Source organism: Eutrigla gurnardus (genome assembly GCF_963514095.1).
Source record: "Eutrigla gurnardus genome assembly, chromosome: 11".
Classification (NCBI taxonomy): Eukaryota; Metazoa; Chordata; class Actinopteri; order Perciformes; family Triglidae; genus Eutrigla; species Eutrigla gurnardus.
In genome coordinates this window covers 10,901,974-10,929,312 of record NC_139925.1, presented here as the reverse complement: position 1 = coordinate 10,929,312, position 27,339 = coordinate 10,901,974, and the positions used below count along the sequence as shown (strand labels likewise).

Genomic DNA, 27,339 nt, shown 5'->3' with positions numbered 1-27,339 from the left:
TAATAGTCTCTTGTTGTTTAACAGTCTAATGCATGTAAATAAAGGTTATCCGCTGTAATAGCCTATAGGCTTGTAGGCGGCGTGGAGCAAGACGTTGCACAGAGGTTTTTGTCACCTGTGTCGGTGCGTGTACCGAATGATTCTCGATATAATGTTAAAATTACACTTAAATAATAATAATGTGATTTCAATGTGAAGAGAGAAATCTGCGTGGCCAACCTGTTCAGGTTTGATGTGTTCTGAAGTGGGGAAGACATCGGGGTAAGAAGGACGTTCAAACACGCGGTCCAGGGCCTCCAGCTGCTGCTGGGTGAAGGCATCCGCTCGCAGGTGCTTCCTTAAACTCTCCACGCTGCCCTGAGAGTCGCTGCCGGGGCCTGAGCCATCAGAGCCATCTATAGAAAGATAGAGAGAAGGAAAGGAGGGCGACAACAGTCGGCATCAGGGCATAGTTCCAGTCTTTTATACTTATATTATTTATTCATTAAGCAGGCTTGCAATGTGAGATAAGCATAGCGAGATGTTTTTTTTCAAAGCTCAACGGTGGCATGAGGAGCAGTACTAAAGTCAGGGAGACCCACCAGCATGTCTGCCTTTTATCTCCCTCTCTGTTTTTCACTGTCACCCTCTCCTCCTCTCACACACATACCCTCCCTCCCCCCAGACACCTCTCCCCGTGGCCACCATCAACGCGGTCATCATGTGATAGGTCTATGGTAATTGATGGATTACCTTCAGTGCAAATATATACTTGTAAGGGAGAGCGTGTATTTCAGGAGGAGAAAGTAGGGCTGGCGATTACACACAGAGCCCCTCATTCTGCCAGCGGGAAATGGAGGGCCATTATTTAACTGTACTATTTCCTCCTGAACATATTACCCTTCCCTCTCCCTGTCTCTCCCTTCTCTCCCTCCATCCCCCCCACATATTGCCTGTCTTCTGGAAAACAGAATGGAGTGGGGACGGTACTCAGGGCCGAATGAGGACGGGGCGTCGGGGGCAAGTGTATGCATTTCCTCACTCGGTCACACTCTATATAAACAAATGAGCCTATGCTTCCCTCGTTCTCCTGATCCCTGACCCTATCAACCCGGCCAGCGAGCCCACCGCTGCCGCTGCAGCTCTCCTTCTGCTCACTCATCAAGTCCTGAACGCTGAGAGAAAAGAGAAAAAAAATCTGCAGCTAAAAACCTCCAGCCGCTATCGCAGGAACCTCCACTCCACTGCCTGCGTCCCGCCACCCTCCCTTCCTCCCTACACCCCGCCGCCAACAGCGGATGAGGGCTTTAGCTCCCATACAAATCTGTCATTCTAAATTTGCAGCAGATTATGTTCTCTCCTGGGCGAGCCGGCGGTGATATATGATATGCAAGGCCGCTATTGATTGCCTGATCCGCCAGCAGAGGAGGGAGGCGAAATGAACTTGGAATGAACATCATGCCTCAACTCATTGTGCGTATAATACTCTACTTAATCCCACATTTTTCTGTGCTATGGAATTCAATTGATCAATCATGTTCCACTGATGGTACCATTTCAGGGGCGTTATTGCCATTCTGCTCGGCTGCTTGACCTTTTTTCAATGGCTGAGGCCAGAGGATGAACCCGACTTGCACCGAGAAATAGATCCGTGGAATCGAGGTGTGCGTGTAGACGTGTGTGTGCGTGTGTGTGTGTATGTGTGTGTGTGTGTGTGTGTGTTTCTCTGCTAAAATATATTGACTTTAGCTTTGTGTAACATTTATGAAGGAATCTGTTTTTTTCACCTGCCACATGTATTTCTCCTACCATCAGTTAACGGAATATATTTTAGCACAGGCTTTTCTTTTTTTGCTTCAAACAGCTCCCTTGGGTGGGAGGTTGGGGTCACATCATTTGCGTTGCTGTATGAAACTCAATGGTTGTCTATGGTACAGAAGGGCATGGAGTCATTAATTACCTCGTATCAGCTGGTCTGAGAAAAGAAGCCAGCTCGATCAATAGCAAGAGTGTTTGTCATTCACCATGTTGGAGCATGCTTATTGCATGCTCCCCCCCCACGCACACACACACACACACACACACACACACACACACACATACACACACACACAAACCCTTAATCAGGCTTTCTAAACTGGCTGCAAAAGGACAGATTTCCATCGTTTGACACTTTTTTTTGTACTTTTGCTGATCTTAACGTAAACAAAAGCCTTAATAGTAAAATTAAAAATCCAATCGTGAAACCTGCAAAAACCTGAAAATTGATTGATGGGCATTTTAACACACACACACACACACACACACACACACACACACACACACACACACACACACACACACACACACACACACACACATCTATATTAACAACATGCTGTGATATATGTAGAAATTGGAGTGAATCAGGGCTAATTTTTAATCATGTTTGGTTGAGATTTTTCCTATCTCTAACTCTTCAGTTATGAATATATTTCAAATTTATGTGGTGAAAGAATTATTGATTTGGCCTTTAAATAGAAATAATACTAAATCATTTATTTTCAGAAATCGCCATTAGAGGTTCATGTTTGACATATATCATAAGATAGCTGCAATAAATCAGATTCATCCTTTGACAGTCAGCGTGTCAAGTGGAGTGTGAAGCCCGACTGTCAGATCGTGTCTGTGTGTGTGTGTGTGTGTGTGTGTGTGTGTGTGTGTGTGTGTGTGTGTCTCATTGACTGCCTTCATTTTCTCAGTGTTTCTTCAACCCCTTTGGGTGTCTCAGCAGGTATTCTCTTATCACTCCCACAGCACCAGCTGACTGCATCTCTTCGTTTTAACACCAGAGTGTTAGGAGAAACCAAGATAAGAAAAACAAGGCAACTCTCCAACGGTGACATTCACACATCCAACCCTAAAGCAACGTACTCTCCAGTAAATACTCTTCTTTGATCGGCGTGAATGGACGGATACTGTTTGACCTTGTTGTGTCCAATAGTTGTACATTTCAGAATGATGTAAGTGGACTTTGTGCCAACTCAAAGACAAATCTAAGGAACGGATATGAAACCCTTCTAGTGTCTACACTTACAGGGTTAACCTAATGACAGTCGCTACTGTGAGGTGGACCACAATGGTATCAAAAGCCGTTCTGTTTTGCTTTGTCTCTAAGGGGGATGTTAACGTCCTGTCGTGGCATGGTGGCACTTTATGTCCTTCTTTCATCTCCCCTGTCCCTCTGATAAGATAACTCGGCGGAGAGTCGAGGTGGGGGCTTGTTTGAAAGGCAAATGAATTCCTACACAAAGCCCCGACTCTCTCCGTAAATCAATGACACAGGGTTTCCTAGATCAGAGGCTGCGAGTTCTCCGCTGATAGGTGAAATGATGCGATCGCAAATTGTGGATCATTTGTTGATGTTTTTTAAAAATGCAGTTATGCTTGGGGGGGGGGGGAGGAAGAGAGCACAAACAAACTGGTATACCCAGAGGGTGAACGCTCCTTCCCTGTAAGCTAGCTATATTTATGAAACCTCTGAGGCGGAAAGGAGAGAGGTGGGTGGGGTGGGGGAGAGAGAGGGAGAGAGGCAGCAACACTGCCATGGCTGTTAAGATCCTGTTATGTTGTGGCGTGTTTAAGAGCTTTATTAATTCGATTTAGCACCACCGACCAGTGTACTGACTGTCAGCACAGTGATGCCTATTTGATGTTTGTACTCACTGCCACTGAGGCTGCCTCAATAGCATTTTAAAGCACTTTAGTTATTTTATTTACATTCACTTAATTTCTCAGATACAGGCATAAAGTTTATCATAAATAAATAAAAGTACACACCTATTTGGAAACAGTTTGTATTTTTTCTCCCCTTTTTCATCTAAACAAAATTTGCCAGTGTAGCGAGACTACAGGAATATATTCTTAAAATAAGAATTAAGAACGGATAAAACAAAATGCTCCACCACAAACTAGAAAAAAATCATCTTAATTTAAAAAAATTATTTAAACCATTTTCTTTGCATTCGAAACCTCTTTAAATAATAATTTGCAAAAAAGATCTTTAGTATGACTCCATTCCCACCTCCTGTTTTTCTTTGTCCTCCTCTTCCTACATCTCTCCCCTCTCTTTGGACCACTCTGCCGTTTAGCGTTGCCACCCTGTGTGGCGAGTATTTGTGGAAATGCAATTAACGTACCCCCTCTCTCCTCTTGCCTTTTCTCCCTCCTCAAGCTGAGTAATGCATCGCTCCATTAATTCTCGGCATCGCTGCCCGTAATTGACTTTTCTCTGACATGATTCCTCTCCGTTGAGTGAATTCCCTCTCCTTATATTTTTTGTGACTCGTTGTATATTGTTTACATCTATACGTGGGGTCTCACGCAGCCATGTCGCTGAGTGCAGTTGGTTAACCTGCAAGACTCAGGAAGGAGAAGGTGGGGGCGATAAGAGGAGAAATGAAATGTTGAAGAAGAACAACAGAGATAAAGCCGAGAAGGAGGAGGGGGAGAAATGCAATGTGGACCCTTTTGTGTCCTCCTCTACTGTCGGGGCCCTAACAGCTTCTTGTCTCTATGTTACGCTCTGTGGCCCCTCTCAAACCTGGGCTTTTCTCTCTCACACTCACCCCATCAGGGCCATCACGGTGCTCATGATTCCATTTATTTCTGTCTCGCTCTGGATGCATTTATTTTCTAAAGTGATCCTCTATTGACTCATTGTCATGGACTGGCTTGACTAGCCAACCAGTGGAGGCCCAGGTTCAAATCCATACACTAACTGATTCAAACTCCCCACAAATGGGTCATATGTGTTAAGAGATACACAGTGGACGATCTCCAAAAGGGCCAAATATCACATTTGAACAAATCAAAACAGCGACCGTATTCATTTTTCCTCAAGCTATTGAACAAGGTGGATACGACTCCGGCCGCCGTGTGTGCGATCGCTCTTTTATGTCATGAATGAACAACCTGCTCGGCCATATTTTTTTCTCTTCCCCGCTCACACACACACACTCATCAGCTCCTTCTGCACTCATCCCACACCCACGCTACAATCACAAGTTATGACCTTTGCTTTCTCCATCTAATTTATCACTATGGCTCCCTACTGCCTGTCCTCCCCACAGCTCCACTGGGCTCCGTCCAGGACGTGGAAAACACAGTTAGGTCACATCAACCTGCGTACAGAATACAGCAGCAAGGTCAGGTTCCTACCTGCCATTGTGCTGACTAGGAAACATGGAATTTACATAAAGCTGCAGCGCTAATAAAAATGTATTTTAAACTGAGCAAAATCAGAGCAGGTATATTTCACGTAGTTCAAAATCATCTTTGAGAAAAAGACTGCAAGGCCCAAACTTTTTTTTTTTTTTTTACATGAGTGCATGTACTTGGATGCACTGTGATACACATTTGATAGTCGCACAGCAGTCGTCACCCAATCTCTTGGCTTCCACTTCCACCATAGGTTTAAATGACTGAGTGAGAGCATGCTGTACAACAGGCTAATTTCCCCACTTCACTATTAATGCATTTGGCAGGAACAACATTCCATTTCCTGTAATGAGATACACAAATAAATCTGGCTATGGATAGATTTGGGGGGGGGGGGTGGGTGCTGGTGGGAGGAGGGGGAGGGGGGCGCATTGAGACGCACTCTCCCAGCACTGGCATAATTGGTATCGCTGCTTGCAGACATGCAAACCAATCTCTCCACAGATAGGGCTGAGACTCTCTCTTTTCCCCCCTTAAGGCTATTTCTTTTGTCTTTTCGATAGCTTGCACATCCAAGATAGAGGGAGGGAGGGTAGGGGGGGGGGAGATGTTAATTTGTGAATTAATAGCTTTCCTCTGCAGAATTGCAAATTCTTTTAAATGTCACTATGTTCACCGTGCGAGGAGCATCTGAAGTCACAGTTCCAAACAGGCACACGTCCGTGCACAGGTGTGTACACTGTATGTGCATGCATGCACAAACCCTAAAACGAATTCTTGCTCAACTCTCACCGAGGCCGCCAGGACCTCATTCTTCCGTCCTCCCCCCATAAAACCACTTTTCCCCCCCCTCCTCTTATCATGCTGCTCCTCTTTTACCTCCTCCCATCTCCACTCGAAGCCGTCCAGTGTAACATGCTCCTTTTAATTTGCAATAACACATGACAAGGACAGATTAATGGCTCTTATGGCACCCATGTCCCTGAAGCTCGTCTTACGGGGACCCGGTGTACATAACGCGTGTCACACTACATTATCTCTACAGCCCTCCAGTAATGGGGACCTTTTTCTTCCTCAAAGGGCAACCGCTGACTTCAGCCACACCGGGATTAAACGCCACCACCCTCATCACAACAAAAGAACAGTGCAATGCTTATAGGTGTTCATCATGGTCAAAGTATCACAATGTAGAATGCAGAAACACTTCCATGCTTAAAATGTTTGATTGGTTTACAGACATGCAACAAAGTCCAACAGAATCATTTAGATAACATGAAAACTCTTTGCTGCACGAGATCTCCCCTTGTTTTGTAATATTTGTATTCATTTACTTATCAATCGACCTATTTATGTATTTTAACATTTTAGCAGAGCCCGTTCTGCTGTGACATAGTATTAGCTACATCAGGTAAGTCCACCTGCTGTTTAGTTTTGCTTTGTAAAACAACAATAATGCTGAAATTATTTTTAAAATGTGGGACAACTAAAATTACCAGGAATAATTGGCACAGTGGGTCTCTTGAAATAACAGTCCAAATTAAGATAAAATGCTAATTTTATAATTATTTTAAAATTAATTTTAATTTCCAATAAACCTAATGAACTTGAACTTGTGCTATCTTTGCCTGAAAACAATTCAAAATAAGCTACACTGCTGTATATTGAACTTAATGCCATACGTGGAAAACAGGATTTTCCACAGTCACTTTAGCTCAATTCATTTTAATTTCTCGGGCAGGTTATTTATTGCAAAAGTCTTCCCTGCCTCGTCCCCATATAATCTCATAACAGAGAGAAGAGCAGAAACAGTAATTGAGAGGAAAGTGTAGTGATCTGATTGACCAAAGCAAAAGAGAAATAATTTCAACTTACAATGTCCTATTTTCCTTCCATCCAAGTGGTTCCCACTCCAGAGCACTAAAGAGACGGAAACATAAAAGAAGGAAGTGGCCTGTTGTGATGAGTGCTCTTTGAGATCATTTTCAATCATTTCATCCCATCAGCCGACTCAAACAGTATCACACAGAAACACACACACAGGCACACACACACAGCCCCCTCCCTGCCTCCTCCGGTCTGTTGCTACACCTGTTCAGGCCTCCACCGGGGACATGTTAATTCATAGGCATTAAAAAAGCCAATTGTTTGCAAAACCGATAATCTATTAGCCCTCAGGCAGTGTGTGTCCACTCTCTTGCCTTGGAATGAGAAATTGTGGCTTGGACCGGATAGGCTTCTACTTAATCTTTGAGTATATCTAGGTTTGTTATTTTCTTGTCCTATAGACTAGTAAAGTCTGACAAAAAAGGCTTTATTATTGAATGCTTTAATGCCGTTCAGAATAAAGTATAATTCTAAAAATATATATATATTGTAAGTGTCTATATCGTGTATTAAATGGCTGTTTTTTTATCAAGGCCGAGATTCGCAACAGAGCTTCTCCTTCAGCCTTTCGTTACATTATAGAGGAGCAGGAGCCCTGATGCCTTGCCAAGGGGGATTACAGTTGTATGACAGCTATGTGGGATATCTACAGTACGTCTGTGCGTGGTATAAAATTGAGATGCAGCTCTGTAGGCGTATGGTAAAACGCCGGGCATCAAAAAAGCTGATTGAATCGCAACACTCTCTCAACACTCGCCCTCTGCCTGATATACAACATAACAAGTCACTGGAGACAGCACACAGAAACACACTTGGCTGCAGCGCTGTCATAAATGCCATCTTCTTCACACACAGGAAAAAAAAAAAGAAAAAAAAGTAGGAGACGAGTGATGGAGAGAATTAAAAAAGGATGGAAAACAAAGGGATCTTATGTGTCTCCCTTACCTTCGTCTCGTTTCCTCTTCTCGCCGTTGGAGCGGGGGATACCCAGAATGCCGTTGATGGAGTAGGATCCTACGGGATCGTTGGAGGCGCTGCTCACAGGGGGCGAGGCTGTGCTGGGCACTGATGGGGAAAGCAGAGTTAGTGTGTGTGTGTTTTCAGTACGTGTGTGTGTCTCATTTGGGTTCACTTTTAAGTGAGTCCTTCCTTCCAGGAGCCCTGATGGCTAATTTGACTGTGCTTGCACCTGCGTGTTGCCTCATTCCCGCTTACCTATGGTGTGGCCAGGCGTGGACAGCGGCGTAACGGATCCGTCTGGGGACGGGTGGAATTGCTGCTGGACTTTGGTGCGGATAATCCTGGTAAAGTGAACAACAGGCACGGATCAATCAATACTGCTCGCGGAGCATGGAGATTTCACACCAGCCCCCCCTGGCCGCCCCGGGACACTTAAACACGGCACATCACTTCCACTTACTCCCCCGTGCATGTACAAGTGCTCCATCGTTTGGGGGCGCTCGTATCCTCATATTCGGGCCCCCTTCCCTGTCACAAATAGCCAATCTCGGGGCTTTAGGGGCAATCTCTCTGCTCCTGTGTGAGGCTGAATGGGGGGCTGCCCCCTGAGATTGTGGATTCAATCTAGCTGGATTCTGAGGTTAGAAATATGATAAAGTCCCCATACCAGTAAGATGTGATGTGGCGGGAAAGTCTTCATTGCACTTTGGTCTGAATGATCTTGCAAACAAAGCATGAAATCACATCAATTCACCTCAATGATCAGCTTCACTGGCTCTACCTGGCCAACTCTAATAATCTCCCTCTCCTGCTCCCCACTCCCTCTCTCTTCTCCCTGCGCTCTCTTTACTCTCCATCTTTCAAACCTGATCTTTCACTCCTCTCTCCCCCCCCAACCCCCATCCCCTTTTCTCATTTCGGCTCCTCTGTCCAATGTGCTCTCCGTTTTTACTGTACTTTACAATGCCTGTCTTTCAAACCCCTCATCTCTGTCTTTCCTTCTTTCTATCTTCACTCTCCTCTGTCTAATTCCTCCTCTCTGTCACCTCTCCGGTGTCTATTCTAGTGTTTTGGTCTTTTCCGTTGCTCGCTATATAGCAAGCAGGGATCACAGCCTATTGATTGGGGAGTCCGGGATAGAGAAGTTGACGACGGATGGTGCGGAGGAACAGCAAATGCAAATGGCGATCTATAAATTACACGCGACAGGAAAGTAATGGTGTCTTATTGGCTCAAGCTGAGACCACATCCGACGTGTTTTTTAATCCGTGGCACATTGTAATAGATGAGTGAAAATAAAAGAAATCGTAACGATAATAAACGGTAAAACTTTCAGGAAGGCGAGGAGATAATGTTCCGCTTGTAAAAGTGAGGATCGCTGCGATGGTACAGTGGGATTTACACGAGCTCAGCTTTAGCTCTTATGGGACATGATCGCATTACATTACACCATGACTATGGTAATCTTTTGATTGACAGACGAAGGCGAGATCATTGAATAACAGGCAGCGTTGTGTACCGGCAGAAATTCCCACATGGAAGCACTCTCACTGGAGAGGTGTGACAAAACATCGACTTTACAGACTGCAGACGAGGTGACTGACGTTTCACACGTGCATGCAGCATCCAGCAAGGAGCCATCAATGCTGCATCAGGCAGCGACGGGGTTAACTTCCTCGGGGGCAAAAAATGTACATCAGACTCTTTTCATTCCCCTCACTATCTCGCGTGTCCTCCATACTCTCCCCTTCAGGCAGGGCAACAAAGGCTAGCAGCCTCCTCCAGAAAATACACATCAATATTTTATTTGAATTTCTAACATCTCACCACAACAGTTATCTGACCTCATGACTCCAGGGAGCCTCATAAATTCAAGGACTTTGTTTCAAGTCTATGTTGTTGGTATTGAATAAGCAATTTGGATGGGTGAATTAACGACTTGGCTGTTGTAAAAAAAAGAAGAAAAAAAATCCCCAAAGAAAGATTAAAACGTGGATCAATAAGATTGAAAGCCGCTTAGGACCTTATGGGTATACCTCTGTCCGCTGGGCATGTTGCAGCGGGTGGAAACTCCTCTCTGCGGCAACAAAACAAAGTGCAACCCAGCCTCTGTGTAATCTTTAATAATTCATGCAGGGAAAATGTGCTTAAAGCCAGGACGTCCTCTTTAGTCAACAGAGCAGAGGTCAGCCCTTTAACCACAGAGACCACCAGAGGTCCACCGTGTCTGCCTCTCCCCCCTGTCTGCCTCGTGTACTTCTCTTCCACTTTCTTTCTTCCCCACATCTTTAGTCCTCCCTTAAGACCCACCGGGAGAAGCAAAAAACAACCTTGGACATTTAGAATCGCCTGGAAATGATACTTAACTATAGCTTGAGCTGAGGTTAGATTTGATAAACATTCCAAAAATACTGGTGCACATTCGATGTAAAATAACAATCGATTAACCTTCCTTGAATGCTAATTTAATAATGTTGTGATTTGTGAGGCCGTGCTTTAAAGAATTTAAAAGAAATAGCAGTTTTGTTAACTGACTCAAGCCCGGATGTTAATTATTAATGCGCAGGCCAACTTTGTTTCAGAGGAAAACATTTCTGCTAATAGTTCTGCTGCACACAGCTCAAAGCAGGCAGATGGTCAGACATGTTTTCTCATAGCAACACATAAAACCGAGCTGCTACACACCCTTAAATACATTGGTTTTAGGAACAACAGGTGAAAAACACAACGGCGCCAAAAGACCGATGATATTTCTTTCTCTTTTGTGGTAAGGATTCATCCATCTCCTGCGTTTAGCTGGATGTGTTATGAGACTCTCTTCAGCTCATTAAAACGTAATGCCGATGACCAGCTCTCTGGAACAGTGCCTCCTAACCAAAGTTCATCACTTGCAGGCACTATGGGACTTTTTTCACTTTGCACACATGCACCGAGGCTTTTTCGCCCGCGTCCTCTGTCTAAAGACACTTTGTCCACTGATGTCCCGCTTCATGTGGAAAGGTGAGGGTGTAGGGTGTCTGCTGCTTTAGCTGCCTCGGTGGAACAGAAACTCCTTTATAATCCATTTACCCAGAGATCAACACTCCTGTAGGAAGGGGATTTCTCTAAGGTCTATCATTTTTTTCTCAACTCATTCTACTTATTTTAATTCCATTCCATTATTATTATTATTACTATTACTATTATTATTATTATTATTATTATTATTATTATTATTATTATTATTATTATTATTATTATCATCGCACTTTGAGCCTGAACGTGTCATGTGTTGTCGCTCCACATTCACCTCGGTGTTGGGAAACAATCGGTCGCCGCTGCCGCCTCTGTCGCAGTGTGGTCCGCGTATTGAACGACTTTGTCGGGTATTTCCCTGCGCCTCTGGATCCGGTTACGTGGTATCGATCGGTTTTTATCGAGACAGATGTGATTCTTCGTGGCCCCCTGCCTCGGCTCCCGTGCTGGCTGTGTAGTGGAGGGCCGCGCCACAGATTGAATTGCACTGGTGAGACCACCCGGATGGGCTCGACTGGGGGAACGACGTTCGGTCTACAGCTATCTTTCGGAGCCGACATATCCAATTTACGCATGGAATTTTCCTCGATGCTCATTTGATATTTCCTTTTGCACCTTTGCTCACTCGAACAGTTTCTATTTCAGGGACAATTTACGCGCGTTTGTGAACAATTCGGCGCGCTTTTAACAATGAAAAAAAAAAGAAGAAACGGTTATTTCCACCTACCTGTTGATGGATGAGACGCTGGGGACGGTGTCATTGTCGCAGACGCCCTCGGCCAGTAGTCGGTCCCTTATCTCCCAAGCGAACATCGTTGGATTCTGGCGCTTATAGTCAGCAATTTTATCCACCACTTTCGGAGTCGCAACCTTTGGTTTGGAGCCACCGATGACTCCGGGTTTAATACTGCCGGTTTCATAGTACCTGCATTGGGGACAGAGTGAGTGTTCCTGAATGGATCCCTCCTTAATTCAACAGTCCAGTCTGATTGATGGGAAAAGTGGCTTAAATATCATTTGTGTGGAAAAAAATAAATAAATCTCCGCCGACCTTCTGCAGATAGGGCAATAAATAAATAAAAAAATAAAAAATATATAACACTACAAATATGATGGCGGCTTTAATCTATTATTCAGCGTGTAAGTGTGCTGTTATATGGGCCTAATTGAGTGTCAGCTGTAAGGTGAACAGAGCGGATTTTTAACGAAAAAGCAGTGTAATTAAAATCACACAATATAAGCAGTGAGACGGACAGAACAAAGGACAGTTTAGCTGTAAAAGTGAAACAGATTGGACCTCATTTTCAGTCTCCATGAGCTTACAGTAGCATGCACGACATGCCACCATGACCTATTGGTAAATGTTGGTGACAAACATTCAGTGTGTGTGAAATGAAATACCTCTGAAATGCCTTCTGATAGCTGAAAAAAATATATTTCAAAATATTATCTCACAGCATTTGTGCTCTGAAATAAAAAAAAATGATATAGACCTAATTTATCCATTTTTAAGTAGCTTTTACACTGGTGGAAAATATAGGAACGCAAAGTGTTTTTTTTCTCGAAAGGTTTATACTCAAATGTGACTTTATAGTTGCGATAGATGTTTTTCTTAATCAGCAAAATTCCAAATCGTGTATGCAGACCTTTTCAAGTGACCTCGTGCTAGTTTATCACCTACAGTCTGCTTTAATATTAATACAGCCTCACATTCCTCTCATATATATATGTATATATTTTTTTACCTCAATGCTTAGCTGTGAACACTCCGAAAATATATTTTGTGATTATGATGCTTTTCTATTGCAAGACTGCAGGTGATGGACAATAATAATAAAAAAAAAATCTCGGACGTAGAATTGCTGTGTTCAAGCAAAAAAAAAAAAAAAAAAAAGATAAAGGAAAAAAAATGACCTGCCTATATAACCGATGGCTGCGGCTGAAATCGAGCTGGGTGCGCATATATACGAGCTCTAGAAGATTGATGTTTGACACACATAGGGCTCTGTCGGTCGTGGATCCCCCCTTTTACCTGCCGAGGATTTTGCTGACACAGCCGTGACTGACCCGTAGCTGTCTGGAGATGTCGCAGGGCCGGACGCCCTGGTGGGCCAGCTCCACGATCCGCTGTCTCACCACGTCCGGGAGGGGTCTGCCGTTCACAAACACCCCGCCGAGCTGGTTCACACCGCCGTGCCCTGCGTGGGACACAACAGCAGCACAGGGGAGCATAACATTACATACCTGCAGAAGGCACGCTTCTTTTCTGCTCTGGAGTTTTATTTTTAGTCGAAAAAAAGCAGAACTTTATATTAACGTATATTTGAATATTTTTTAATTTTGGTCTGTTTATGTGTGAATATAATAATAATAATAATAATAATAATAATAATAATAATAATAAAAATAATGAGATGTTACTTTCATATAAGGAACAAACACAATTTAAGGAGCTTAAAATAATTAAATTAAAATATCTAAATACACTCTCTTGAGAGCACAAAAATAAAAACAAAAACCCTTCTCTCCCTGGACAATATTTTCCAAGAGCACCTCCTCCACCGCAGCCTAACACATGTCGCAGATATTACGTTTCAACCTGTTTAATTTTCCTCGCACAATTATTGTAAATAATTAAAATGAGCTTTGATAACTCATATTACAAACGCGGATGGTGCGAATGAGGAGGAATAAATAATTTACGCGCGGTCCGGGTCTTCTTTACCCCTGTCGCATGGAGAGGAAAACACGCAGAAAAACGAACACAGCCACCGCGTCACTTTTATTCGCAACCAGCGAAATGTAGTGATAAATAAAGTGACACGTTTGCATCCATTTACACACAAAGTGCCATTTGCCTCTCCGACAGAAGCCCAACTGTTATTTCACAGGTAATAAAATCTTTGTATTTAAATGAGATATTCTCTGTTATGTCACTTTCAAGTGACTCAAAGCAGCTCACGTCTTGTTTAAACTCAATAAAGCTTTACACTTCAAATACAAAAATAGAAACCAATCTCTCCGGTGACCCATGTGCTCCTAAAATGAGACAGACATGTTCCACTTTTCTCTGCGCTTTATTATCATTTTTATTGTTGCTTAACTTAACGTAAAGGTATATTTTTAAATGGCTCTTATTGTGATATGTTTTTAAGGAAAAATTTGATGGCTGTGTTTATATTCAGCAACAACACATTGACAAATAACGAACTTATATTGAGCCAAATAAATAAAATGCATAGGCCTAGGCTATTAAAGAACCGTAAAGCATTATGAACTGCATGTTTTTCATTGAAAAATTCTCACAATTTGTGCAGGAATTAAAGTGGCAACACACAAATGCTGCTGTCTGTAAACTAACTGTATACTCACGGTGCATCGCCGAGAAGGGGTCTGCTTTGCAGTGAATATCCATTGGATAGCAAAGGAAAGAAAGGTAATCGACTGAGGTCGCCGTTTCGCCTCGATGGTGCAGCTTTAAAGCAGGTGAGAAAAAAAAAAACAACCACAACAACAACGAGGATTTCTACTGTGGCGTAGAGCGGTCCGTGTGCGGAGAGTCCGCAGCGGTGGACAACTTCTTGGCAAGCGATGCTAAGTTTTTCCCTCCCGTTCAAGTGTGATCTCGAAAGTCTCGCAGGAAAAAAAAAAGGGTTGGCTGTCAGGTGCGGAGCATGACCCACGCGTGTGCAGAGCGCACCGGTCGCGGCAACATTGACTCACACCGGGTCACTGTTTGCGCGTAAAGGACATCATGAGGGGAGTAAAAACGTATAAAGAGTATAGCTGAGTCTCCACTGGTCCGCTCGGGGAATCTGCGGCCGGAACAAAACAAAAAAATCCTCCTCTCGTCCTCGTCTGGCGGCGGCGTGGAGCGCGGGGCAAGGCGGGCTCTGTGGTTTAATCAGATAGGGGCGGAGATGACAACAACATGGACACGGCGAAGTACAGAGCAGTGTGTCCCCCTCTCCTCCGGAATGGGCTGTGCCTGAGCGAAGCTTTGGGCTGAGAATGAAACCCCTCTCCTTGTGTGTCTGTTTCTAAAAGCTGCAGTCCCACAGATCACCCCCCACCCCCCACCACCTCCTCCCTCACCCTCCACACCCCTCCATCCCACAGATCCCCTCGCATAGAGATGGATGACTTGTCAGACAAAGGCAATAGATTCCAACACTTTGTGATTCGCCCACGTAAAAAAAAACCTGCAGCTCAAATGAGGAGGTCCCTGCATCCGACAGCCGGGAAGGGGAGGGAGACGAAATGGGAAATGATGAGACTTTAGGGGGTGAAGAATCAAGGAAATTAAAGGCAGGGGGTAGAAGGAGAGGCAACGCGCTGTCAGGCTGCTGTGTGTTGTTTAAAAGCGACGCTTCTCAAATGTTTTCACATGGAGGACACACAACACAAACACATGATGGGCACACGGGAAGGCTTTGCTGGACTACCTGAAAGAGCCTAAAACAAGATATTTATTCTTGTGTTTTATATAATAACATCATCAAACTATTCCTTAATTATTGCAGGCAGTAACCCACTTCAAATCTCCAACGTCTCAGCTTAGTTTTCTTTTGCACATCCGAAAACAGAAATAGGATGGTTTTGTGATGACGTCCCTTTATTTAATGTGTTTTTACAGCAGCTTCTCGTTGCATTATTTCCCTCGTTTCCTGCTTTTAAATCAATCAGGGTAAAAAAAAACCCAGCAGGTTGTGAGTTCAGCACAATGCTGCAAAGTCACCTTTTTTTTTTTTTTTTTTAGCAAGCTGTGCTTCACGTCCGTCGGGACCGTCGTTATTCGTGGTCAGACAGCATGTGCGCGAGGTGAGCTCGCAGCCTGCAAGAGGGAGAGTCAGTCAGTAGGCCATCATCGTCATCATCATCATCACCATCATCATCATCACCATCATGCACTCTATATGGTGCCTGTGTGCAGCATCGCTCTGTAGATGGCGCTCACACAGTAGGTTACGCAGCCCGCTGTGCTCAGGCGGGCAGCAGGCAGGCAGGCAGGCAGGCAGGTAGGCTGGCGGGGCTGGCCGGGTCAAAGGTCGCGGGTAAACCTACTGTAGCTGTATTGTGCGCTCGTAATCTCTTCCGGTAGAACTCAATCCGAATGGAAACAAAGAGAAAAAAACGTCCCAATCAGAGAAGATTCGCGGGTTTAAAAGCGCTCATTTGAATGGTATGAAGAAACAACATGAACTTCTGTGTGTCTGAACTGACTGTTAGCAGCAGCTGTACCGTCAGAATGACTGCAGTGTAAGTTAACCATACAATCTCCTTTCATTCACTTGGATGGATTTATTTGTTGTTGAAAGACAGGACAGTGTAATAATAATAATAATAGTAATAATAATAATAATAATAATAGTAATAATAATAATAGTGTGTTGTGGACTTCATGGCACAGGACTCAGCTGCCCTCTGGACAAGTTTGAGGACGATTCCTCTTTTTGTTTCTGCTTTTTTTTTTTTTTTTTTTTTTAGGGAAGGAGGGAGCTTCTGGTACAATATGTAGCACCATGGGCTGTAATTTCACACGTCAATGCACTTTTGCCCTAAAGCTGCTGCTATTTCCCCCACAACACCCCGATTTGCCCCCCGTACCTCCCCGCACTGCTACGACGGCGTCCCCGTGTCACAGCACCACAGCAAAACAAACGGCGTGATAATTAAGAAACTGTTAGTCCCGACCTCAACCCCTTTTAAAACCACAGCCACTAAGGACCTAATGCGATTATTGTTTTCGATTATTTTCGCGTGCGTGCGTGCGCGTGCATTATAATACATATCGGCAGTTGCAACACACGTTAAAACAGTTGGTTGTGATATATTTCCACACACATCATTTAAAAAAAGTGCTCGCTTTTAAACACAGAGTCGTTTTTAATTGATATCAGTTAAAGTCCAATTTTAGGCCAATATGTGTTCTGACTCATGTGACTCGTTTTTCATTAAAAAGCAAAATAATAAAAAAAAATCTACTATTCCCATGTCAATGTATAAATATGAAGTAATAAAAAGTAGGCCTAGCTAATAATAATAAATAACAATAATCATATGAATAATAATAAAACAAATAATAAAAAAATATAATTATGTTGATGATGATGAATCGGTTGTTGGTGTTTTAATAAGAATATTGAGGTGGAAAGACGGAGCAGACAGGACGGGAGGGGTGGATGATGAATTTCCTCCGAGGACAAAACAAATCCCTTTCTTCCGTTCTTTGAAGCATATGGCCTCTAACGTGCGTGCACGTCATTAACCGATACTACAGGCTTTTTAAAAAAAAGCGTCCTGTTGTGTCTTTACCGCGTGTTTGAGACGATGGAGGGACTCAGACATGTTCATGTCAGGGTCCCTTGATCACCATCACTGACGGAAAATAACGTCACATGTATTTGATGAGAAATAGGAGTGTAGTTGCAGTTAGAGAGTGGAATAAAAGATGAATAGAAATGTAATAATATTTTAATTTTTACAGGCAGTGACTTAAGGACCCTCCATGGTCCCCTGGCCGCAGTTTGGGAGCCACAAACGTTGCATCCCACTGCAAGTTCAAACTCTGACGCATGCGTCAAGCCTGTTTAGTTAAGTTCGTTTTTTTTATGATTTATGAGCCTTTTGAAAATGTAAGCCAGTCCAATCCGTACTAGATGACGCCATTCTAAAAGCACCGAGGCCACCCAGGTGTCAGTGAAGTAAACGCTATAAGGAAACTCACCTGGTGACGCCTCTACATCCACTCTCAACTCTTGTGTTTAACAGCTGATTTACAGAACTGTGGCTCCATGTTCCCTATTAGTGACAACGGGAGTCACTTGTAATAACCCCACAATGATCGGGTGTCCTCTGACACCCACAGCCGTGTGGGCAGACTATGCCAAACTGCATGGATATCAGCTGCGTCCTTAGATTGCTTATTCATGTGCTTTATAACGGGAGCAGATGGATATCAATTTGACTCCGTTCCTCGACACCAGCACAGATTGATTTTGTACTTGCTTTTAATTTCGCCATAATTAATTAGATCATTACAACTGTTTTCCATTGATCTTCCAATCTAAACCCAAAATTGAGAGGTGAGTTAGATTGTGATCTATGTTTTTTCAATTACATCCCCGAGCTTATGTTAATAGACGTAAGAAATTATTATTTGTGTATGTATTAATAATAATAATAAAATAATAATAATAATACACATTTGTCTTTACCATAATTTATGATATTATACAATAACAAATAAATGAAGTGTACATGTCACTCACAATATGAATATGCTTGATTTTCAGAAATCCATATAAAATCCAGACATCTAAACTGGGGGCCTCCTCAGCGTTTTGTCCCACACAGAGCGACCACCACACCTGCAAACAAACACTGGCATTAGTATGAGGCAGAGGGAGAAATCCTTACCTGGTCGACCAGCGCTGTGAGCCATGGCTCTCCCCTTGTCTAATGGTGCGTCTCCCCGATGCAGCCCAGTAGATCTGTCCGGCCTCCTGCGCTCCCTCCCCGGCTGGGCGTCGCGCTTCTCCCCGCTGGTTGTCAGAATCTTTGACCGATCATCCAAAACTAAACGGTTTAGGCGACAACACAAAGCGGAAGCAACCCCTGCTCCAATGAGCTAGGGATTGATAAAGGAAGAAAAACAAAAATAGAAATCAAACAACACAGAATAGCGTCAGGTGCTGATTTTTTTTTTAAAAAAACGGCACGTGAAACTTCCCTTTGGTTCAAACCTGGATTTTAGGATTGGAACAGCTGGAGCAGAGTTTGAGTCAGCACAGTGGATATACTGTGTTTTTTAAACACATCAAGTAGTGTAGTAAGCCTTCTATTCTCTAAAAACTCTAAAGTTTATCTACAGGAAATACAACCTATTGAATTGGTTTGTGGTGAGCATTACATTTAGCTCGAAATTATTAAAATATTGAGAAATTATTTACTATAATTTTCATAACAGAAATATTAAATAAAGTATAATGATTAATTCATTAAAATTATATTAATTCATTTCTATGGTAGCTAATTATTGGCAAACATCTCAAAAATTACAATCTCTCTCACTCTCTCTCTCTCTCTCTCTCTCTCTCTCTCACACACACACACACACACACACACACACACACACACACACACACACACAAACAGAAAGGTGGTGGGGGAGGGGAGAAGGCATACAAAATAGTGGCAATTCAGAAATCAATTAATACAAATTCATTTATTTCATAAGTTACTTCGTCATTGAGCATTGTAATCACATCTGTTATTTGAGGTTCAGATGTTTTTTTTCCTTATCAAAAATCTTGACCACTGGCTCGAAACCCGTTTTCTCAAAGTGCTCCTCTCAAGAGCTTTACTCCATTCAGATATCACATAGATACATAAACTTCACAGAGGAAACTTTCTCTGTGTGTTTAACAGTGTGAGGGAATACAAAAAAAAAAAAGTATAAGGAGAGTATAAAACTTAGTAACTGGAACATTAACAGATGAATAACCAGTAAAAATGCAATATTACAATATCCACAAGAACGACAGAGCGTGGTAAAGCTATAAAATTCAACATTAAAAGATTATGGCTTCTCTATCGGCTATTTAACAAACATTTTGTATCATAAGACTCTTTACAGTGCTTGAAGTTCAGAAATGGTAATAAGGCTGCCACTGGACCAAGGACCAGTAATGGATATTATGGAGCACTTTATGATACTCAGCTTAAAAAGACTTGTTCTTTACATACCCCTCGGTAAAATGCCGTTCAAACAGTAGCTTACCTAGCTGCTGTGTTTTTAAAACGTCGGATCTGTATGAGAGGTGTCATTCTAGTGGTTTAAATTAAAGAGGCATCGATATCGATATCGGATATCAGTCCGATACTGACTCAAATAGCTGGATCGGGTATTATCGGGGATTATTTTAACAAATGAAGATACAGTACATTTATGTCTATATTTATGTTTTAATATTTTGTCTCCTTAAATAACTTCCACACAGTGAGGCATACAACGTATTAATGAACCAGACAGGTACTCAGTATTGACTGTCACCCAAAGACCATGTATTGGTCGGATCAATCCTATATAGAATATACATTATTTCACCACTTTATATTTGTTACATTTTGAGAATTATAAACCATGTATCCAAATATTTGGTGCACAACTTGTTTTTTTTTTTTAAAAAAGATCATTTATGCAAAAAGTTCTCCATAACAATCCACAACCTACATGTTTAATATATGCTAATTCAGGCCTGGACTTACAGGGTGGCACAATGACGCGCTATTGTATTGTTTTTACAGTGTTCCTGTTTATTGCTGTAAGTATTAAAAAGACATTTCCAGCAGTAAGAGCTGCGTCTGCTTTGGTAATCTCAACATTAATGATCTTAATAAGTCCCCCCCCCCCCACCTATCTGTTCAGGCGACACACTAGGGGTCTGCAGGAATATCCGAATGGGAGGAACCCAAATCGAGGAGCTTAAATGGCCATAAAGCTGTGTGGGCTGTCAGTAATGGAACCTAAGCTCTTCTCAGAGCCACACGCCACATTTACGGGTTATGACCGGAGTCTGCAGGAGAGGCAGATTGAAAATTGAGGGAGAGGAGTGATTTCGGTTGCACGGCATTGTGGGGGGGGAGAGAGAGATCTTATGGCATAGTCCATTAGACTGGTCAGTGGTATCTACTTCGTCCAAGATTGCCAGAGGGCTGAAAGGGAGGGAGTGTGTGTGTGTGTGTGTGTGTGCGTGTGTGTGAGTCGGTCAGGTTAATGGTGAAGTATGTATCTTCAAACCCCCTCTTCCTGTCCCCTCTGCATGGACAGCTAACGTTCTACCACCCCCCGCCCCTCCTTCCCCCCTTTTTAAAAATAGTGCCCCACATGCTCACGGGCTGAACATTAAATAAACCTCCCTCAGTCACCCTTCAAGCCCCCCCATCTTCTCCCTGGCACCCCCTCCCCCCCCACTGTAACTTGGCTGTGCCCATCATTTATCACACCGTACACCAGGGCTGAAGTCACGTGTGTTCTTTCAGAAAAAAATTCACAAATCTCGTAAACCATCACATTATCTTTATTTCTATTATTATAATAGAATTTCTAAGTAAATTCTGTATCATATTCGTTTTCCTCCGATGGGAAATGACCGGACAAACTACGGCAACAACGGGACAATATGTTTCCCGCCTGGTGTCTGGATGGTTTGTTGGAAATCTGTGCTGAGCGACAGCCAGTATCATCATCATCAACTCTTGCCAGCTTTTCATATTTAAAGCCAGCAAGGGTTTAATTACCAAATGATGACAGTGTCATATGGTACCATGATGGCACAGAATGAGGGTGTGTAATGCGAGTGTGTCTCTGTCTCGTGTACACACATTTGTTTGTGGCAAATGTGTGAACACCTTTGTGTGTCAACATCGTGGTAGTAGGTATTGCTGAAGGGCCCGAACAGGGAGACAGACATCAGGGCAGGAGGTGTTGTGGGAGGAGGGAAAAAACAGAAAAACACACACACAGTAAAACATCTGTAATTTGTAATTCTCTAGTATTCAATGGCTGCTCATGGATTAAAGATTAAAATCTATTGTCTTGACAGATGGGAGAGAGAGAGGGTAAGGAGAGGGGGACACTCATGCACATCCCATTTCCATTTGTATATGAGCAGCACAGTTTGGCTAATCACAGTGGAAAAATAAGCTGTCTCCTTGCCTCACTCTGGGCAATGCCACCATGAGCCTCCGTTCCAGCTGTGGAGACATTAGAGACGGAGGACTCGTTCTGTTTGTGATGGGACTGTGTCAGCCTGCAACGAGTATTTGTTTATTAATATTCCATTAGGAGCAAAGCACAGAGACACAGTGTGATCGGCAGATAGGAATGGCGCTGCAATACAATAACTCCCGTCTTCCCAAAACATTAAACCAGCTGTGAGGAAATGAGCTACCGAGGTGCCGTGGATTACATCAAAGGGAAGCATTTTCAGTCAGATCTCGAGACCCAGCAATGCAGCACGTAAGGTGACCGTCAAACTGCGGATCCTAGCAATATTACATTGGGTTTTTTTTGTGTGAATAAGATTTGTCGTCGGTTTGTTTTAAATTGTTAATTTGCAGAGAAAGAGCAGACGATGCTGTGTGGTCTGCTCTGAGAGGGCTGTGTGTGTGTGTGTGTGTGTGTGTGTGTGTGTGTGTGTGTGTGTGTGTGTGTGTGTGTGTGTGTGTGTGTGTGTGTGTGGGGAGTAATGGTCTGGTCAGTGGAGTGAAGCAGACCACCTGAGAGTTGTTTTTGGGCATTAGTGTGTGTTCTTCCTCTTTCTCTTTCCGTGTGTGTGCGTGTGTGTGTGTGTGTGTGTGTGTGTGTGTGTGTGTGTGTGTGTGTGTGTGTGTGTGTGTGTGTGTGTGTGTGTGTGATATATGACACTGGCCATCTGAAGGAGGTGCCTTGCTCTCCCTCTCCAAGCTGCATGAAAGGGAGCTGAGAAGCCTGATGAATTAAAGCCTCTCTTCAATAAAACATCAGAGTCTTTCAGTAACACACGCTTGAGATGCCCCAGTAATTGACTTTTGGACTTTAGGATTTACATGAACCCTCCAAAAGCAGCTTACCTGTGCGGCGATGCCCCTTGAGTCCGCATCCATTCCCTGCTGATGTGGATTTCCATAAACTCATGCAATCTTTGGCTTCTTTTTTCTTTCTTTTTCTTTTTTTCACCTCTGTGATAAATGCAAACTTATCCTCTGAAGATAATTTGAGGGATTTATTGAAGTGTTTGAATTTATTCATCTTGAATAAGAAATCTTGCCAGATAAATCTTAATCCATCAATACTTGCACAGTTGTATTCTAATGTAGAGATTCTACTCAATGGCTGTTTGCTAATTACAGAATTACCATAAGTATTAACATTGCTCTGATTTTATTTATCTACTTGAGGAGATTCTATGCTTGCAGTACAGTCAATTCAGCTGTTTGTATATTAATGTTTAACACAATTCAAAGGGTAGAAACTGTGATGTTGAGCTGCATAAAACCGAGAATTCTTTTTGCTAAATGTATTTCAAGAAATATACAATCTAATAAAAACATCTTATTGGACACACACACACTCACAAAGGACAAGTACAGTATATTGGATGTCAAACACACACATTTGTGACTGTCTGTCAGACCAAACATTATTCATTGCAGTCGGTCAAAGTAGCCCAAGAGGCTTTGGTACCTTTTTGTTCTCTCACAGCCAGAACCCAGAAGCTATTAAAGAGGGCAGGACTGGTGCGATGTACCATTTATTGGTCCATTCCTCACAGGTGCCAAGTAACATTTTGCTCCTTATATCTTTCACTGTATATGAAATGTGAATTCTGGGAAGCAATGGGAGACTAGAATTACAATATCACACGTCGGTTCACAGTTAGAAATCGCCTTGGAGAGACGGCGCTGTGCAAAGTTGTGAATTTACTCCTCATCTCACGCAGCACATAATAAACTCTTTAACAAGACGGGGAAGTAAGAATGAAGGGAGATCTATGGGAGGGGCAGAGTAGCTTGGCAGATTTAATTAATTACTGCATATTAAAATGTTTGTTTACAGAAGTGAGCAGCTACAAGAGGTCCGATGTTAATTAATTTAAGGCGTACTCCCCCCCCCCCCCCAGCCTAAGCAATGTGTCACAAGCTGCAGAGCTACTTCCTTTGGCAGGGACTCTGCGTCTCATTTGATATCCATCAATTGCTGTGAGGTGTGTAAGAAACCAAGATGCACAATTTAGGCCCAATGCTAACATTATAGCGCATTAAGATTTATAATTAGCGGGCGGAGGGAAAAGGTGGCGTGAGGAACACGTGGCCCACGGATGGTCGTTCAGGAAACACAGCAGCTGAGACGTTTGTCTGTGGATCATCTGCTTTGTTTTCTGTTTCACTCTGGGAATTACTGGTCCATGCTGAGCAGCCCAGACGCTCAAAGCATTTGTTGACAGATTCAGCGGCTGGACACAATCAGACCGTTTAACACCGTGTGCTGCTTCTGTCTGGTCTCCGGAGGTTCCTCCTCGGACAATGATGCATCTGACTCCCCTTCGAGGTCAGCTGGACTGAGTCCAGAACATCACCTGCAATCAATAGTGTGAGTAAAGGAGGCCCAACTGAATGCATGTGAGGGGCAAAGACTCCACTCAGAAGCCCACTGTGGGGAGAAAAAAAAGGCCTGCATGGCCCATTGCCTTGCTAAAACCAAACCACAGCCAGGTTTGGACGCCTGACACACTGGTGTCTTAAGGAGAGAGGTGGAAATAGAGGGAGAGAGACAGAAAGGAGTGTGGTTTTGTAGAAATAATAAAATATATAAGAGTATATAAGACCAAAATACACTTCAAACTATTAAGCACTGCCATTTACTGCATGCTGATAACTGTGAGCGTGGATTTGTTGCAGTGGGCTACACGAGGAGACATCACCATGAGAGAGAGGGAGAGACCCAGAGAGGGGGTGTTCACTGAGGTGAAGAATGGCTGTATTTGTGGGGATGCGTGTAATTATTTCACTTCTTGGAGTCATTATTGGCCCTGCTTGCTGTACTGTCAGCAGCTAAGAACCTTACATCTACATGCAGAGCACCAGTGTAATGTTCCACTGTGGCAATCTAACATGTGTTTCCCCTCAAATTGCTCTCTTACCTCTGATCGTGATTATCAGACCAGAGCTCCAAATAAGGGCAGGCACCTCCTCCATCTTCTGCAAACAGGCAACAAGACAAAACGTGGTGAGGCATGATTGCAATTTTAATGACGATGAAATGAATCGTGGAAATATCGACTGTATTGTCAATGACGTAAATCATATTTGCGTTTCAACTTTAGTATTTCATCAAAGTGATTAATTTAATTGTTTTGACATTTATGCTTTTATTTTGGGAACAGTAGGGCATTGTAGTTACATAGTCAACCTTTTAAACCGCTAGCCCACAAACCTTCAATGTCAATAATGAAAATATTGCATCAAACTATACTGTATTTGAGAGGTCAAGTGTTGTGAAGTATTTTGAAACCCCAAATCAGCGCCTCACCAAGAGAAAAAGAGCCCAGCTAAGCAATTTGAAAAAGATTCAACACGACCGTACCACCTCACAACTTCTCCTACCAAGAATGTGACAAAGAAAAACTAACCCATTTATCTAATATAGACTCACGCTGCTTATGCTCAAACAACCATGGTGTATTTTTTATTCTTAACTCTCAGGTGCCGACGTCGCCGCGACTGCTTCCTCAATCAAGACCTTCGAGTTCCACGGTTGCAGACTCCACCGCTGAAGACACTGACGCCCGGGACACACAGGGTGAGGAAAGTGGCAGATGCTCTGCTGTGCACGGTGTGTGTGTGTGTGTGTGTGTGTGTGTGTGTGTGAACTCCTACTGTAAGTGGGATTTGAAGAATTGGCACAGTCATCTGAGCAGCGCTCCGCATCTCTCACAAACAAATGAAGGCCTGGAGCCTCAAAGTGAGATTGATATCTCTTTCTGAACTTCACAGGGAAGATTCTGAATATGGAGAAGGGTTCCTCAATCCCAGGGGGATCCAAAAGGCGCCTCTTTTCCCCACCTCCACGCCAACAAGGGGGGGGGGGGGGGGGGGGGGGGGGGGAATACAAAAAATGGCCCGGGTACGTCTTCTGTGTTCATCAATATTCACTCATTCATTGTGTGTCCGTGGCAGCTGAAATGTGCGACAAGCAGGCGCAATGGATGGGGCCAGAAATCCACTTTGCCGCAGCGCGGAGGATGTCTGAAATTGAGTTTGGAATTAAAATAGAACAATCCCCAATTTTTTCTGGACTGGAGGCAGAGCCATACATTTCACTTAGCGAGACTGAAAACTTTTCAATTTGTGCGGCGGGTCTTCAACAGAACCCAGCCATTAAATAGGTCAAGGATGGATGTACCCAGCCTGCATTGCTCTCCGAGTCAAACAAAGAAAGTTGGAAGCGTGTTTGTAAAACATCATTTGTTTCACACGGAAGGAAACCTGGGGTTTGCACACAAAAGCAAATAATACATTGAATAGATGTATGAGTTAGGGTTTTTTAAAGCAAGAATAAACGCTGTGTGAGGATTGCAACTAACTCCTTTCAAAGTCGGCTAGCTTTTACTGGAACTAAAAATGGAAAAAATCAGAATGCCACTACACATATTTCCAGTTAATGTTTAGTCACAGGAAACAGATCCTTGGGTAGGATTCGTCACAGGCAGATATAACGATTATCACCACATGGTGACTCTGACAAAGCCCTGATTTGACTCACTGACCTGGTCCTGCACGGGTCACAAACTAAGCAAAAGTTTATGACACCGAGGCAGCGAACCTCTGAACACGTCTCCCTTAAAAGCTGTCTCTGGGAAATGTGGCGATATCTGCCAGGATCGATACAACACGGTCATATGTTTTTAATCATGCACAATTGATGCTGATTTGTCTGTCGTCTTCACGGTGGATGCACGTAGCCGCTCAAAGTACAGTCACGGGGTCAGTGATTTCTTCTGTCGCGATATTAATTAACTTCATTTTCTTCCTGCCGCCAGGATTTTATTCATCATTGTCACATCTGTAGTTTTAAAATGATGATTTTAAATATGACTTTGTTAAGAATACTACATCCTTCAAACATATTACATATGTATCTAATCTCCCTGGGTATTGTCTCTGTAAATGTAGACATATATGCTTGTACCCACCTTTTTTACATTGAGAACATATACAACTGAAGCTAATCTCCTTTTGCCCCCCTTTGAATCCCACCCTCCCAGAGCCACTTCATAATGATTTCCCCCTGAAAGGTAAATCAATTATATAATGACGACAAAAGGACCGTTTTGTCATAAAATGGTAATTAGTATGGGTCCCGACCTCCCTCTTGGCACCTCGACTCCCCCAGCTGAGGACCGGGGCAGGTCCACAGTCCACACTTAACGACAGGCAGGCGTAACACACTGGCTGAGCATTGTGGGGCCTTTGTCTTCATTCAGGGGGAGATGAAGTTCTCGCCGCCACGTTTATCAATCATGGAGGGGCTCCAGCTGTTCCACGGGCTTCGGCCTGGCTTCAACAGCCGGCATTACAAATTGTCTGTGAATAGCAAGGAAAAGCCCCCCCCCCCCCCCACACACTCACACACACCACAATGCACACACAAACAACATACATGCAGACCGATCACATGTACACAACCGTACCATAAAATGCACACAAAATCTCTCGTTGCACATGTTTGCACCAAAATGACATAATGCCTCCTATTGT

The 27,339-nt window shown here is 43.3% G+C and overlaps 1 protein-coding gene across 9 annotated transcripts in view; it reads right to left on the bottom strand.

Moving 5' to 3' along the window:
- The window catches only part of pax2a (paired box 2a), a 28,408-nt gene extending 13,307 nt beyond the window's left edge, over nt 1–15,101 (bottom strand). Inside the window, exons 1-8 of one of the 9 annotated variants that reach the window (XM_084021102.1) lie at nt 14,410–15,099; nt 13,070–13,247; nt 12,439–12,459; nt 11,765–11,962; nt 8,278–8,363; nt 8,008–8,127; nt 7,051–7,095; nt 220–395 (exon numbers count right to left, since the gene is read on the bottom strand). In XM_084021102.1, the coding sequence (XP_083877228.1) occupies nt 220–395; nt 7,051–7,095; nt 8,008–8,127; nt 8,278–8,363; nt 11,765–11,962; nt 12,439–12,459; nt 13,070–13,247; nt 14,410–14,452 (867 nt within the window). In that variant the 5' untranslated portion in view covers nt 14,453–15,099. Of the gene's footprint in view, nt 1–219; nt 396–7,050; nt 7,096–8,007; nt 8,128–8,277; nt 8,364–11,764; nt 11,963–12,438; nt 12,460–13,069; nt 13,248–14,409 lie in introns of all 9 variants that reach the window. The other 8 variants (XM_084021103.1, XM_084021106.1, XM_084021107.1 and 5 more) reach the window with 8 other exon arrangements.
- Nucleotides 15,102–27,339: the final 12,238 nt, after the last annotated feature.